Source organism: Carcharodon carcharias, chromosome 19 (assembly GCF_017639515.1).
Source record: "Carcharodon carcharias isolate sCarCar2 chromosome 19, sCarCar2.pri, whole genome shotgun sequence".
NCBI lineage: Eukaryota > Metazoa > Chordata > Chondrichthyes > Lamniformes > Lamnidae > Carcharodon > Carcharodon carcharias.
This window is the reverse complement of record NC_054485.1, coordinates 107308347-107320058: the sequence shown is the minus strand read 5'-3', so window position 1 is coordinate 107320058 and position 11712 is coordinate 107308347. Positions and strand designations below refer to the sequence as shown.

Here is an 11712-nt window from a genome sequence, read left to right as displayed (position 1 = left end):
ATGGATTCTGTAACTATTACAAATGCTAATAATCACCTCGCCTACACAAATTGGTAGAAAAAACAGCGTCAGCGTCCGATTCCATCTGTTAGAATTGCCCTCCACATCATTAAGGATAACTGAAGGTTTGAAATGACAATTAAATTCATCATTGAATGCTCAGTCCATTCATAGGACATTCCAACACACTCCAGCCATGAAACCTGAACACGGTGGTCTAACCGTGTCTAAAGCTACTTTTGGGGGGAGCGGAAGTGGCCGTGATGAATTTAGAGTTTCATGGAGTTTGGGACAGCCCTAACTTCACCAGGCGTTGTTTCCATTTCAACTGGAGCCGAAACTTCGAATTATTCCGATTGCATCACAGGTATGAAGGGTAGCAGGATGTATATAGAGAGGTCCTGTCACTGGTAGAGACACACAGACAAGCTCAGAGGGGCTGAGAGTGAGAGAACACGACTGGATCACACACACAGACGCCAGGTACTCGCAAAAACTCCGAATCACATCCGACACCATGAACGCCGAGAACAAGTCGCTGGACCTTGAGAGTGGAGCAGTATTTGTCGGCAGGCAGTCGGAGCCGAAAAGAAGCTGTTTCTGGCCGTCCCTGTGTGCGGTGGCTGTGCTCGGCTTGTTGGCTGTGTCTTCCTACCTCGCACTCTGTCAGCTCGGAGTTCTCCCTTCCAAGCAGGTGAGTGACCGTGCCTCAAAGTTTGATATTTATTGAGCCTAAGCTGAGCGAGTAGCAGGCAGCAGCACATTGTGTGAGACACTCTTCCTCTGGTGTGGCTGCACAGTCTGAGGCTCAGAGTTGTTTGCACCAGTGCCTGTGTGCAGTACAGAGAATCTGCCTGCAGGTCTGCTTTGCACCTTTTTGCAGTGGTCGCCTTGTGACGCCTGCTTATTTGGGGTGAAGGTTCACAGTTTAATCGCTTTTTGTTGTACAGGAGACATCACTGAACTCAAAAACTGACCCAGCACAGGACGCGAACAACGGTTCAGCTGTGACAACAGTTCCTGGGAGCGCTGGTGAGTACTATCTGCCAATGTTTTTTTTTAAATCAATCTATATCTATCAATCACTCTATCACAGTCCATCTTCCAACTTCTGTCTATAATTGTCTCTCTCTAGTAATTTATCTTTCCACCCATTTCGCTATTTCACTCTCCTCCAACCTCCATCCCTCAGTCTAAATTTCTGTGTCTCACATCCTATCATTCTCTATCTCTTTTACCCTTTGTTTTTCTCTAAGCCCTTTCATCTCACCTCTTTATTTTTCTCTCTCTCTCGCTCAAAGCCCCCTCCCTCTCTCCCTCTCTTTGTCAGTCAGTTTTTAGTCCGTGTGTGTTACAATAGTGACTGAGAATATGTCTTAACCATTTCCAGGTTCGCCTCATCACATGAAGCAGGTGGGAGATGACCGGAGAGATAAAATCGCAGCTCACTTGATAGGTACAGAACTATTGTCTATGTTATTGCAGCCTGTATAGAATTGTCCCCAACAGTTAGCAAGATGCAGGAGAAGTTGGGGAGATAAAATTTAAAAATGGAATCAACTGGACACTGACGAAATGTTGCCCACTTGGCTCCCAAGAAGTTGAGCCAATTTGGATAATGGGACAGTGGTGGCATATATTTTTGATTGGCTCCAATTTTCTAGTAACAATTGGGATAATTGGATAGCAATAAAAACATTTTTAATTTGGTTTTGAAAATAATGTAAGCCTATTATCTAGTGATTATTGGTGAAATGCCTTTTACTGGTCATGTGGAAGTTTGGGCCAATCAGGAATTAGGGAAGCTTTTTTTTGGGGGGGGGGCAGAAATTGGAATAAAAGGGAGTGTACAAAATGAATGAACAGGATGGGATTAGCTGACCTGTCGAGCCTGCACCACACTCAGTGACTGGAGCATCATAACTAGGCATTCCCTATTCCCTCTCCCTCATGCCCCACAATAATGTGAGGTAATCCCTGGGACAGGAGAGAACTATTCTGGGAAACTCCTCCAGCACCTCAATGCACTAACTGGGAAAGCATTCCAGAGGCTCATTATTCTAAGGATTACAGCTGCAATGTTTTTGAGCCTTCTTTTATTCATTCATGGGATGCTGTCTAGGCCAGCATTTATTGCCTATCCCAACCTAATTGCCCTTGTTCAGAGGGCATTTAAGAGTCAACCACATTGCTGGAGTCACATGTGGGTAAGGACGGCAGGTACCCTTCCCTAAAGGGCATTAGTGAACCAGATGGGTTTTTACAACAATCGACAATTGCTTCATGGTCATCATCAGACTTTTAATACCAGAATTTTATTACCCTGGGTCTCTGGGAGACATAGTGACAATTCCACTAAGCCACCACCTCTGAAAGTCATTTTACCACGTAGTTGTGGGATATTTAGCAAGCTAAGGTCTCGCCTCGCCACACAAGATTGAAGGAAGAAGCTTATTTCTGAACCTTGGGAGCAAGTCTCCAACACAATTGCATCCCTGTGTTTTCCCCCCACCCCAACCATCTTGGAGGTAGATGCACGTAACAGGTAATGCAGCCTTTGTGAGGATGAACTATGTCCATACGAACAAGTAATATACTTGTTAACAGGAAAACTAAACTGGAGCTGCGCATTATTAGAAGCAGGGAAGATATTTCATCCTTATGATGTTTTGTCTGTTTTTCCCCTTAGCTTTGTCAACCGGACAAAAGAACGTGATTTGGCAGGATGGGACAGATTCCACATTCACCGAGGGTGTGGAGTTCAGGGACAACAGTCTCATCATCAAGACCCCTGGTCAGTACTTTGTTTACGCCCAGGTGGTCTTCTACAGCAAGGGCTGTCAGGACAACGCTGTCTATCTGGGCCATGAGCTCGTCAAGCTGTCATCGAGTTATCCAGAGGAAGCCTTGTTACTGAAGGCCACCAAGTCCGTCTGTCACTATGGCCAGCACGGAGAGCCCTGGTACAAAACCTCCTACCAGGGAGCCATATTCGAGTTTGAGGAGGGAGATCAGATCTTCTCCAGGGTTAACGAGGAGGTGGTGGGATACGTCGACACTACCCGAGGAAAGAGTTTCTTTGGAATGTTTGCTGTGTAAGGATCTTGCGTCACTCCTGGCGATTAACGATGACTGATCAAGAATTTCATATTGAAATACAGCAAAGACTGTTTGGGGCACATTGTCCTATCTGGCACTAATTCGACAGAGAGAGTGTCAATTCTCTTTCATCTTATTTAAAGATTTACAGAGATAGAATCTATCAAACGTGTTGGGGTTTTAGGATTGGATAGGGCAGTGGATTATCACACTGAACTTTCAGTCTAATCAACCCAGGTTCATGCACAGCACAGAGGGTACTGATCAGATGGAGTCTGTGCCTCTCCTCATTCACTCTCTGCCTCTTTAAGATAATATTGAGAGCAGCTGGTGTAGTCTCAATAGCGGTGTCTCTCTCTTGGGATACACAAGCTATCGCTAAACTAGCGGATATCCTTAGACATACTTGGAAGTAGAAATGCTGAATGGCCTACACTTGTCCCTATGATGTTCCTGCTCTCCCACATAACATTAAGCCTGGGGACAGGTGTAGGTAATTCACTGCTGTGCAGGATCCTTCATGTTTGATGAGGCAAAATATCAATTGTACGATGATAACCATGCTCTAAATAAGCTGATATTCACACTTAAGTTTTCGCTGTCAGCAGCTGGTTGTTTAATTTATTTCATATTTAAATGATATTTAATGTTGTTCCAGTTACTTAAACTGGTGGTCCTTATAGAGACAGTAATTAGACAATCCCAAGAGCTAACTTGCTCAGATCTGATATTCAGACTGCTTAGCCTGTGGGGCCAGTTATTGATCCTTGAAGAGTAGGGGCTATGCCTTACCATATATTTGTGTTATAATATCTTTGTGAAAGCTCAGTGATGATTCTAGTGCAAAGATTCTAAGCTGTCTGTTGGGTGTTGAAAGCCATTAAAGCTCCCAGCAGTCAACCGTCTTTCTACCCCTCAACACAATTGGCCAACTTTTCATGGGATTTAACTTTCCTAGAATGTAATTGGTCGACTCATAACCAAATAAGGAGAAAGAATATTTCCACGGTGAAACCGTTGCACAACCCCACCCGCCCTCCCGAAAAAAAAATTGCTCATGAATAATTTGAAAACCATTATTGTTTTTTTCCCCGTGGACAGTACTTGAGCGGAAGATGTGCTGATTTTATCTAAGATTAATTGCTGGGATTGTTTCCTGAGTGATTCATAAGTGCAGTTAAATTTCCCCAGTGCCTTGTCGCCTCCATTGGTCACTCTTCAGACTGATCCCAGCGAGAAATCCAATTGATTCTACACACCGAGGGCTATTCTATCTAGAACATTGGACTGTTGAATATAAATTGTGGTGCTTTGACGAAAGTCGGTGTTGTATGTAAAACTGTAACATCTAGTTTTAAGAGGCAAAATATTGTCAAGTTTAGGATGTTTCACTTTGATGTAAGTTATTATTTAAACCTATTAATGAGTGTATTTATATTATTTATTTATATTATTGTTTACCACTGATGAGAATTAATAAAAATATTTAAGAGCATGAAATGTTTCTTTCTAACGACTGCGCATTGATTTGCTTTTCGAGAGTTTCATGGGAATGATTCCCGATGAGGGAGGAAATTTTGCACGTTTACAGCTGACAACTCAGGTCCAGGATTATCAGAGTGGGAATCTGAGAGAGGGGATTGGGAATCTGAGAGCAGATTGGGAATCCGAGAAGGATCGACAGAATCGTAATCAGTGTGAGGTGATAGGTCAGGGGATGTCACTGTGTAATTTTACAGGTCATTGGTTGTCTCCAATTCAGAATTAACTCCTCCCTGACTCCCACAGTCAATAAAGCTAGAGTCAGGTCGGACATAAACGCTTAACCATGACGAAACACTGGACAACTGTAAGTAATGTACATTCTCCTAACGCCTCAGCAACCCCAGCCCCTAAACTCATGTCATATCCTTTTTTAAAGGATTATAACATACCCGCACTGACCACATCATTTGCTAAATGTCTTTCCAGTGGGTAACAACACTGTCACGAAGCAGATACATTTCTGTATCTGAGGTTTTGCACATGTATTTTGCATGCAGGTCTCTAGTCCACTTATCGCTCTCTGTCTCAAACACTCTATCCAAAGTTGTTACGTCCAAGCCTGACATAACTTCCAGAACTACAAGGCAATGAATGGGAGTCTTAGATTTTAGCAGATTTTTTTCTATCTCTCTAGCCTCCTGCAGTCCAAAAAGCCTCTCAGATATAACTTGTTTCACATAGGAAGTGGTTGGGATCTGGAATGCACTGCCTGAGGGTGTAGTGGAGAGAGAAACAACCAAAGCCTTGAAAAGAGAGTTCACTAAGTTATCTGAAGAGAAAATAGAATAGGCAGGTGAGTGGGACTAGTTGAGTTGCTCTTGCAGAAAGCCAGCATGGACACACTGGGCCAAATAGCCTCCTTCTGTGCTGTGACCATTCTATGATAATATGATATCTGCACCCCTCCAGCTGTGGGCTTTGAACATCCCTGATTTTAATGCCTTCCCTGTTGGAAGACATGCTTTCAGCTTCCTAGATGCTAAATTCTGGAATTCCCTCCTTAACTTCTTTACCTTTCTACTTCACTAACTCCTCCCCCTTTAAGATGCTCCTTAAAAGGCAAACAAATATTGGCAAGGCCAAAGTCATTATCACAGGCTCCACTTCCTAAATGTTAGTACCAGTCCCTGAGAGAGATCCCCTAAATTCTTAAATTCCAGAAAGGGACCCCAATTTTGATACTCTCCCAGGTGAGGAGAGATGAGCTGGCCCCCTTCTTCATTCAACCTCCTCTGTTTGTTGCAACAATGTTAATTTAAAAGGGATCCCTTCTCCCAATTCAGTGTCATTGCCATAAAATCCATGCCCTATCTATGACTCCACCTCTCCCTGCCCACTGCCTGAGGGCAGAATTAGACCTTGGTGCCGTTGTTTATCCTGGGGGGAGAGGAGAGATGGGATGGGGGAGAGGGGATGGGGGAAGAGAGGGGAGGAGGGGAGAGGGGGAGGAGGGAAGAGAGGGGGAGGGGGAAGGGAGGGGGGAAAGGGGGAAGAGAAGGGGAAGAGAGGGGGAGGAGGGAGGGTGGGTGAGAGAGAGAGGGAGAGGGAGGGAGGGTGGGGGGAGAGGGAGGAAGGGGAGAAGGAGGGAGGGTGGGGGGAGAGGGAGGGAGGGTGGGGGGAGAGGGAGGAAGGGGAGAAGGAGGGAGGGTGGGGGGAGAGGGAGGAAGGGGAGAAGGAGGGAGGGTGGGGGGAGAGGGAGGGAGGGAAGGGGAGGGGGAGAGGGAGGGAGGGAGGGTGGGGGAGAGGGAGGGAGGGAGGGTGGGGGAGAGAGAGGGAGGGAAGGGGAGGGGGAGAGGGAGGGAGGGAAGGGGAGGGGGAGAGGGAGGGAGGGAGGGAAGTGGAGGGGAGAGGGAGGGAGGGAAGGGGAGGGGGAGAGGGAGGGAGGGAAGGGGAGGGGGAGAGGGAGGGAGGGAAGGGGAGGGGGAGAGGGAGGGAGGGAAGGGGAGGGGGAGAGGGAGGGAGGGAAGGGGAGGGGAGAGGGAGGGAGGGAAGGGGAGGGGAGAGGGAGGGAGGGGAGAGTAGGGGAGAGGGAGGGAGGGGAGGGGGAGAGGGAGGGAGGGAAGGGGAGGGGAGAGGGAGGGAGGGAGGGAAGGGGAGGGGAGAGGGAGGGAAGGGGAGGGGGAGAGGGAGGGAGGAGGGAGCGGAAGGGGAGGGAGCGGGAGACGGAGGATGGGGCGGGGGAGACGCCGAAGGAGGGAGGGAAGGGGGAGGGGGAGCGAGGAGGGAGGGAGGGAATGGGAGAGGGGAAGAGGGAGGGAGGGACAGGGAGACGGAGGGAGGGAGGGAGGAGACGGAGGGAGGGAGGAGCAGGGGAGAGGGAGGGAAGGGAAGGGGACGAGGGGAGGAGCGGAGGGGAGAGGGGAGACGGAGGGAGGGAGGGGAGAAGGGGAGGGGGAGAAGGAGGGAGGGAGGGGGGAAGGGGGAGGGGGGAGAGGGGGAGGGGAGGGAGGGAGGGAGACGGAGGGAGGGAGGGAGGGGGAGAGGGGGGGAGGGGGAGGGGGGGAGGGGGGGGGGGGGGAGGGGGAGGGAGGGGAGGGGGAGAGAGGGAGGAGGGGGGGAGGGAGGGGAGGGGAGGGGGGAGGGGAGGGGAGACGGAGGGAGGGAGGGGAGACGGAGGGAGGGAGGGGAGACGGAGGGAGGGAGGGGAGACGGAGGGAGGGAGGGGAGACGGAGGGAGGGAGGGGTGGGGAGAGGGAGGAGGGGGAGAGGGAGGGAGGGAGGGGAGACGGAGGGAGGGAGGGGAGACGGAGGGAGGGAGGGGAGACGGAGGGAGGGAGGGGAGACGGAGGGAGGGAAGGGGAGGGGGAGAGGGAGGGAGGGAAGGGGAGAGGGAGGAGGGGGAGAGGGAGGGAGGGAGGGGAGACGGAGGGAGGGAGGGGAGACGGAGGGAGGGAGGGGAGACGGAGGGAGGGAGGGGTGGGGAGAGGGAGGAGGGGGAGACGGAGGGAGGGAGGGGAGACGGAGGGAGGGAGGGGAGACGGAGGGAGGGAGGGGTGGGGAGAGGTCTCAGTCTAGGATGAAGATTTGGGCGACGTTCTCAGCAGCGGTCTATCAGCAGTTGGGACTCTCAGGTTTGAATGAAAGCAAAATCCTGCGGATGCTGGAAATCTGAAATCAAAATAGAAAATGCTGGAAAATCTCAGGAAGTCCGTCAGCATCTGCGGAGAGGGAAACCGAGCTAACGTTTCGAGTCCAATATCGAACTTTGCCAGCATTTCCTGCTATTCTCCCAGGTTTGAAGTTTGGGACCATTCCCTTCACACAAAGTGCGGCAGAAATTTGGACTTCTTTTCCGCCAACAGCAGTTGCTCCTTGGTCAAATGTCCATTTAAAACTTGAGATTGGTAGGGGTTTTTTTTTTTTTGTTAGCCAAAGGTATTAAGGGATAAGGGGGCAAAGGTGGGCCGCGGTGGGTGGGGGGGGGGGTGGTGGTGTGGAGTTTGGGCAAACATCTGATTGAATGGCGGAACCGGCTCGAGGGGCTGAATGGCCTCCGACTCCTGTACCCAAATGTTCCAGTGGTTCATTGGGCTGTCCCCGATTTTCCCCCTGATATCACTGCACTCCCCCTTCACCCCGCAGACAGGCGGAACTTTTCCAAAGCCGCAGTGGTTTTGAAGAAATCCTTTGACCTGCTGTGTGTTTCGCAGCGATGTGGCGGCAGCAGCTGCGGGGGTTTGGGGGGGGTGGGGGTGGCGGTGGGGAGGGAGCTGGTTCAATTCAGAGTGCGATCCGAGGCGGGTGTTCTTCATTTTCGCTTCTTATGTGTGTGTAGTGGGGGAGGAAGAGAATTTCCAAACGCTGCAAAATAGTATTTTCTATTTCGATTGACACCCCCTCGTGGGTTCTTCCAGAGTGCTGTGGTATATACAGAGAAATCCAGAGAGCGGAGAGTGAGAGTACACGGCTGGATCACTCACTCACTCACACACACAGACGCCAGGTACTCGCAAAAACGCCGAATCACATCCGACACCATGAACGCCGAGAACAGGTCGCTGGACCTTGAGAGTGGAGCAGTATTTGTCGTCAGGCAGTCGGAGCCGAAGAGAAGCTGTTTCTGGCCGTCCCTGTGTGCGGTGGCTTTGCTCGGCTTGTTGGCTGTGTCTTCCTACCTCGCACTCTGTCAGCTCGGAGTTCTCCCTTCCAAGCAGGTGAGTGACCGTGCCTCACAGTTTTGATATTTATTGAGCCTGAGCTGAGCGAGTAGCAGGCAGCAGCACGTTGTGTGAGACACTCTTCCTCTGGTGTGGCTGCACAGTCTGAGGCTCAGAGTTGTTTGCACCAGTGCCTGTGTGCAGTACAGAGAATCTGCCTGCAGATCTGCTTTGCACCTTTGTGCAGTGGTTGCCTTGTGACGCCTGCTTATTTGGGGTGAAGGTTCACAGTTTAATCGCTTTTTGTTGTACAGGAGACATCACTGAACTCAAAAACTGACCCAGCACAGGACGCGAACAACGGTTCAGCTGTGACAACAGTTCCTGGGAGCGCTGGTGAGTACTATCTGTCCATATTTTGATTTTTTTTTTACCCATCCCTCTCTATCAATCTCATTCGGTCTGTCTCTTAGCCTCTCTCCCCCGTTCTCTATCTCTTTCAATTAATCTCTCCCTCTTGTTCCCCCCCTGCTCTTTCACTGGGCCTGTTTGTGCAAGTGAGTACGTTTTAAATGACTGAATTTTCAACCTATTTCTCCCTATATCTCCATCTCTCACTCTCACTACACCTCTGCTTGTGACTCTCTCTCTCTCTTTGTCTGTCAGTCCGTTTTCGCTCCTTGTGTGTGACAATAGTGGCTAAGAATCCGTCTTTTCCAATTCCAGGTTTGCTTCACCTCATGAAGCAGGTGGGAAATGACCCGCGGAGGAGAATCGCAGCTCACCTGACAGGTACGAGGTTGGGTTTGATGTTAGTGGGCTTTTCAATGAAGGATTTGTCTTGCTGGCCAAGGTGTGCAATCAAAATCAAGGCCAGAGGGAGCTTTGGGGGAGGGGAGGCGGTGGTCGGGGGTGGCGAGAAATTGCAGAAAGAACCCCCCATTTAGGACAAAAGATGAGGATAATTATTTCACTCAAAGGCTTGTGAATCTTTCAAATTCTCTACCCCAGAGGATTGTGGAGGCTCCATCGGGGGATATATTTGGGGATAGGATAGATAGAATTTTGGTCTCTTGGAGAATAAAGGGATATGGGGCCAGGTGGGAAAATGGAGTTGGAGTCCAGATCAGCCATGATCAGACTAACTGGCGGAGCAGGCTCAATGGGCCCTGTGGTCGACTTCTGCTCCTATTTATTTCCTTCTTATGCTCTTAGGAGGACTAACTTTAAAATTAGAGCTAGGCAGTTCAGAGGTGGTTAGAAAATACTTCTTCAACACAGGTTTTTTGAAATCTGGGGCTCTCCCAGTCTGTAAAGGTACAAACACAGAGAAACGTCAACTCTTTTCTTCTCCGCCGATGCTGCCAGACCCGCTGAGTTTTTCCGGGTAATTCTGTTTTTGTTTTTGTAAAGGTACAAGTTCACCTTGATGTAATTAAATGGTGGAACAGTTCAAGGGCTGTCTGGCCTCCTGTTCCAGTGAAAATGGCCAGCAAATGAAGGCATAAAAGGACGGGTTTTTCCTCTCAAACATCAGAATTGTCATCAAGTGTATTCCAACACTAGTTAAGGGTTGAGTTCCCTATCTCAGTCTTGTTGCTTTGAGAAAGATAGCTTGTTAAATCCCAGCTCCACTGCATTGGGAGGTTCAGGCATATCAGAGGGACAATTAGCTCTGAACAGGTCAGCTCCAAATTGTCAAGGTTGGAGACCTTCAAATTATGAAGCGATTTCACAGAGTGAAAGACCCCATAGCATTATTACAAATCAGAACAGAAAGAGTTCCCCCTGGTGCCCTAGCCAATATTTATCACACAACTGACTCACTTAAAAAAAAGATAATCTGGTCATTATCACATTGCTGTTTGTGGGAGCTTGCTGTACACAAATTGGCCACATCCTTTCCTACAGTATACTGTACTTAAGTTCTTTGTTGGTTGTGAAGACCTTTGGGACATCCCACAGTAGTGATAGGTACTATATAAAGGCAAATTCTTACATTTCCCTCTTGACTTTAAGGGACCAATGTGAAATAAGGCTTACGTGAAAGAACAGCGCATCACGCAACACAAGTTGCTAGTTTCATTCTGACAGAACACAAGATAGCGTTCCTTGCAAACAGAAAGCCCTCATCTGTATGCATTAGGGGCAGAATAATTTTGAAAGTGCCTTCAGGGAGAACTGAATGTAAAAAAGACACAAATGTGGCAGCATGTCCTTTGACAAAATGTTGACAGGAAGAATGTTACCAACCACGCAACTTATTTCATTCTTACTGTTTCCTCTCTCCTCATCTCAGCATCTAAGACTGCAAAAGCGAAGAAAGTGATTTGGCAGAATGAGGCAGACTCCACGTTCACCCAGGGTGTGGAGTTCAGGGACAACCACCTCATCATCAAGACCCCTGGTCAGTACTTTGTCTACACCCAGGTGGTCTTCTACAGTGTGGGCTGTCAGGAACAGACCATCTACCTGAACCATGAGCTCACAAAGCTCTCATCAGACTATCCTGATGAAGCCTTGCTCCTGAAAGCCACCAAGTCCGCTTGCCACTACGGCCAACACGGAGCACCCTGGTTCAAGACCTCTTACCACGGAGCCATATTCGAGTTTGAAGAGGGAGATCAGATCTTCTCCAGGGTTAGTGAGGAGGTGGTCACATATGTAGACACTACCCAAGGAAGGAGCTTCTTTGGAATATTTGCTTTGTGAGGATCCCGAGATATTTCTAGCCAATGACTAAATAATGATGAACAATTGAAAATTTCAAATTGAAATACAGCAATAATTGTTCAGGGCACATTGTCCTATCAGGGACTAATTGGACAACAAGGCAAATTGCTCTGCCAGCTTGGACCTGTCTTGTTATTTGAAGGCTGTTCAGACCAAAAATTACTCATTTGTAATCTTTGTGCCTGAAAGTGTATTATATTCCACTACACACTGCTTTACTACAAAGTCAAAAGTGCTG

General features: G+C 48.8%; 2 protein-coding genes across 2 annotated transcripts; both read left to right on the top strand.

Annotated features, from left to right (window-relative positions):
• Nucleotides 1–517: 517 nt before the first annotated feature.
• On the top strand, nt 518–3179 carry LOC121291321 (lymphotoxin-alpha-like). Its single transcript, XM_041212392.1, has 4 exons — nt 518–694; nt 951–1032; nt 1391–1456; nt 2690–3179. Exons 1-4 carry the CDS (start codon nt 518–520, stop codon nt 3097–3099), a joined length of 735 nt encoding a protein of 244 aa, XP_041068326.1. The 3' UTR covers nt 3100–3179.
• A 5398-nt stretch (nt 3180–8577) lies between these two features.
• On the top strand, nt 8578–11453 carry LOC121291320 (tumor necrosis factor-like). The gene is made up of 4 exons (XM_041212391.1): nt 8578–8798; nt 9056–9137; nt 9468–9533; nt 11041–11453. The coding sequence occupies exons 1-4, from the start codon at nt 8622–8624 to the stop codon at nt 11451–11453; spliced, it is 738 nt and encodes a 245-aa protein (XP_041068325.1). The 5' UTR covers nt 8578–8621.
• Nucleotides 11454–11712: the final 259 nt, after the last annotated feature.

Excerpts from the sequence above, each read along its gene's own strand:
- LOC121291320 (XM_041212391.1), top strand. The coding sequence starts at position 8,622 with ATGAACGCCGAGAACAGGTCGCTGGACCTTGAGAGTGGAGCAGTATTT. Across the intron at positions 9,138-9,467 it reads AACAGTTCCTGGGAGCGCTG|GTTTGCTTCACCTCATGAAG; the intron begins GTGAGTACTATC and ends TTCCAATTCCAG. Across the intron at positions 9,534-11,040 it reads AATCGCAGCTCACCTGACAG|CATCTAAGACTGCAAAAGCG; the intron begins GTACGAGGTTGG and ends TCCTCATCTCAG.
- LOC121291321 (XM_041212392.1), top strand. The coding sequence starts at position 518 with ATGAACGCCGAGAACAAGTCGCTGGACCTTGAGAGTGGAGCAGTATTT. Across the intron at positions 1,033-1,390 it reads AACAGTTCCTGGGAGCGCTG|GTTCGCCTCATCACATGAAG; the intron begins GTGAGTACTATC and ends AACCATTTCCAG. Across the intron at positions 1,457-2,689 it reads AATCGCAGCTCACTTGATAG|CTTTGTCAACCGGACAAAAG; the intron begins GTACAGAACTAT and ends TTTTCCCCTTAG.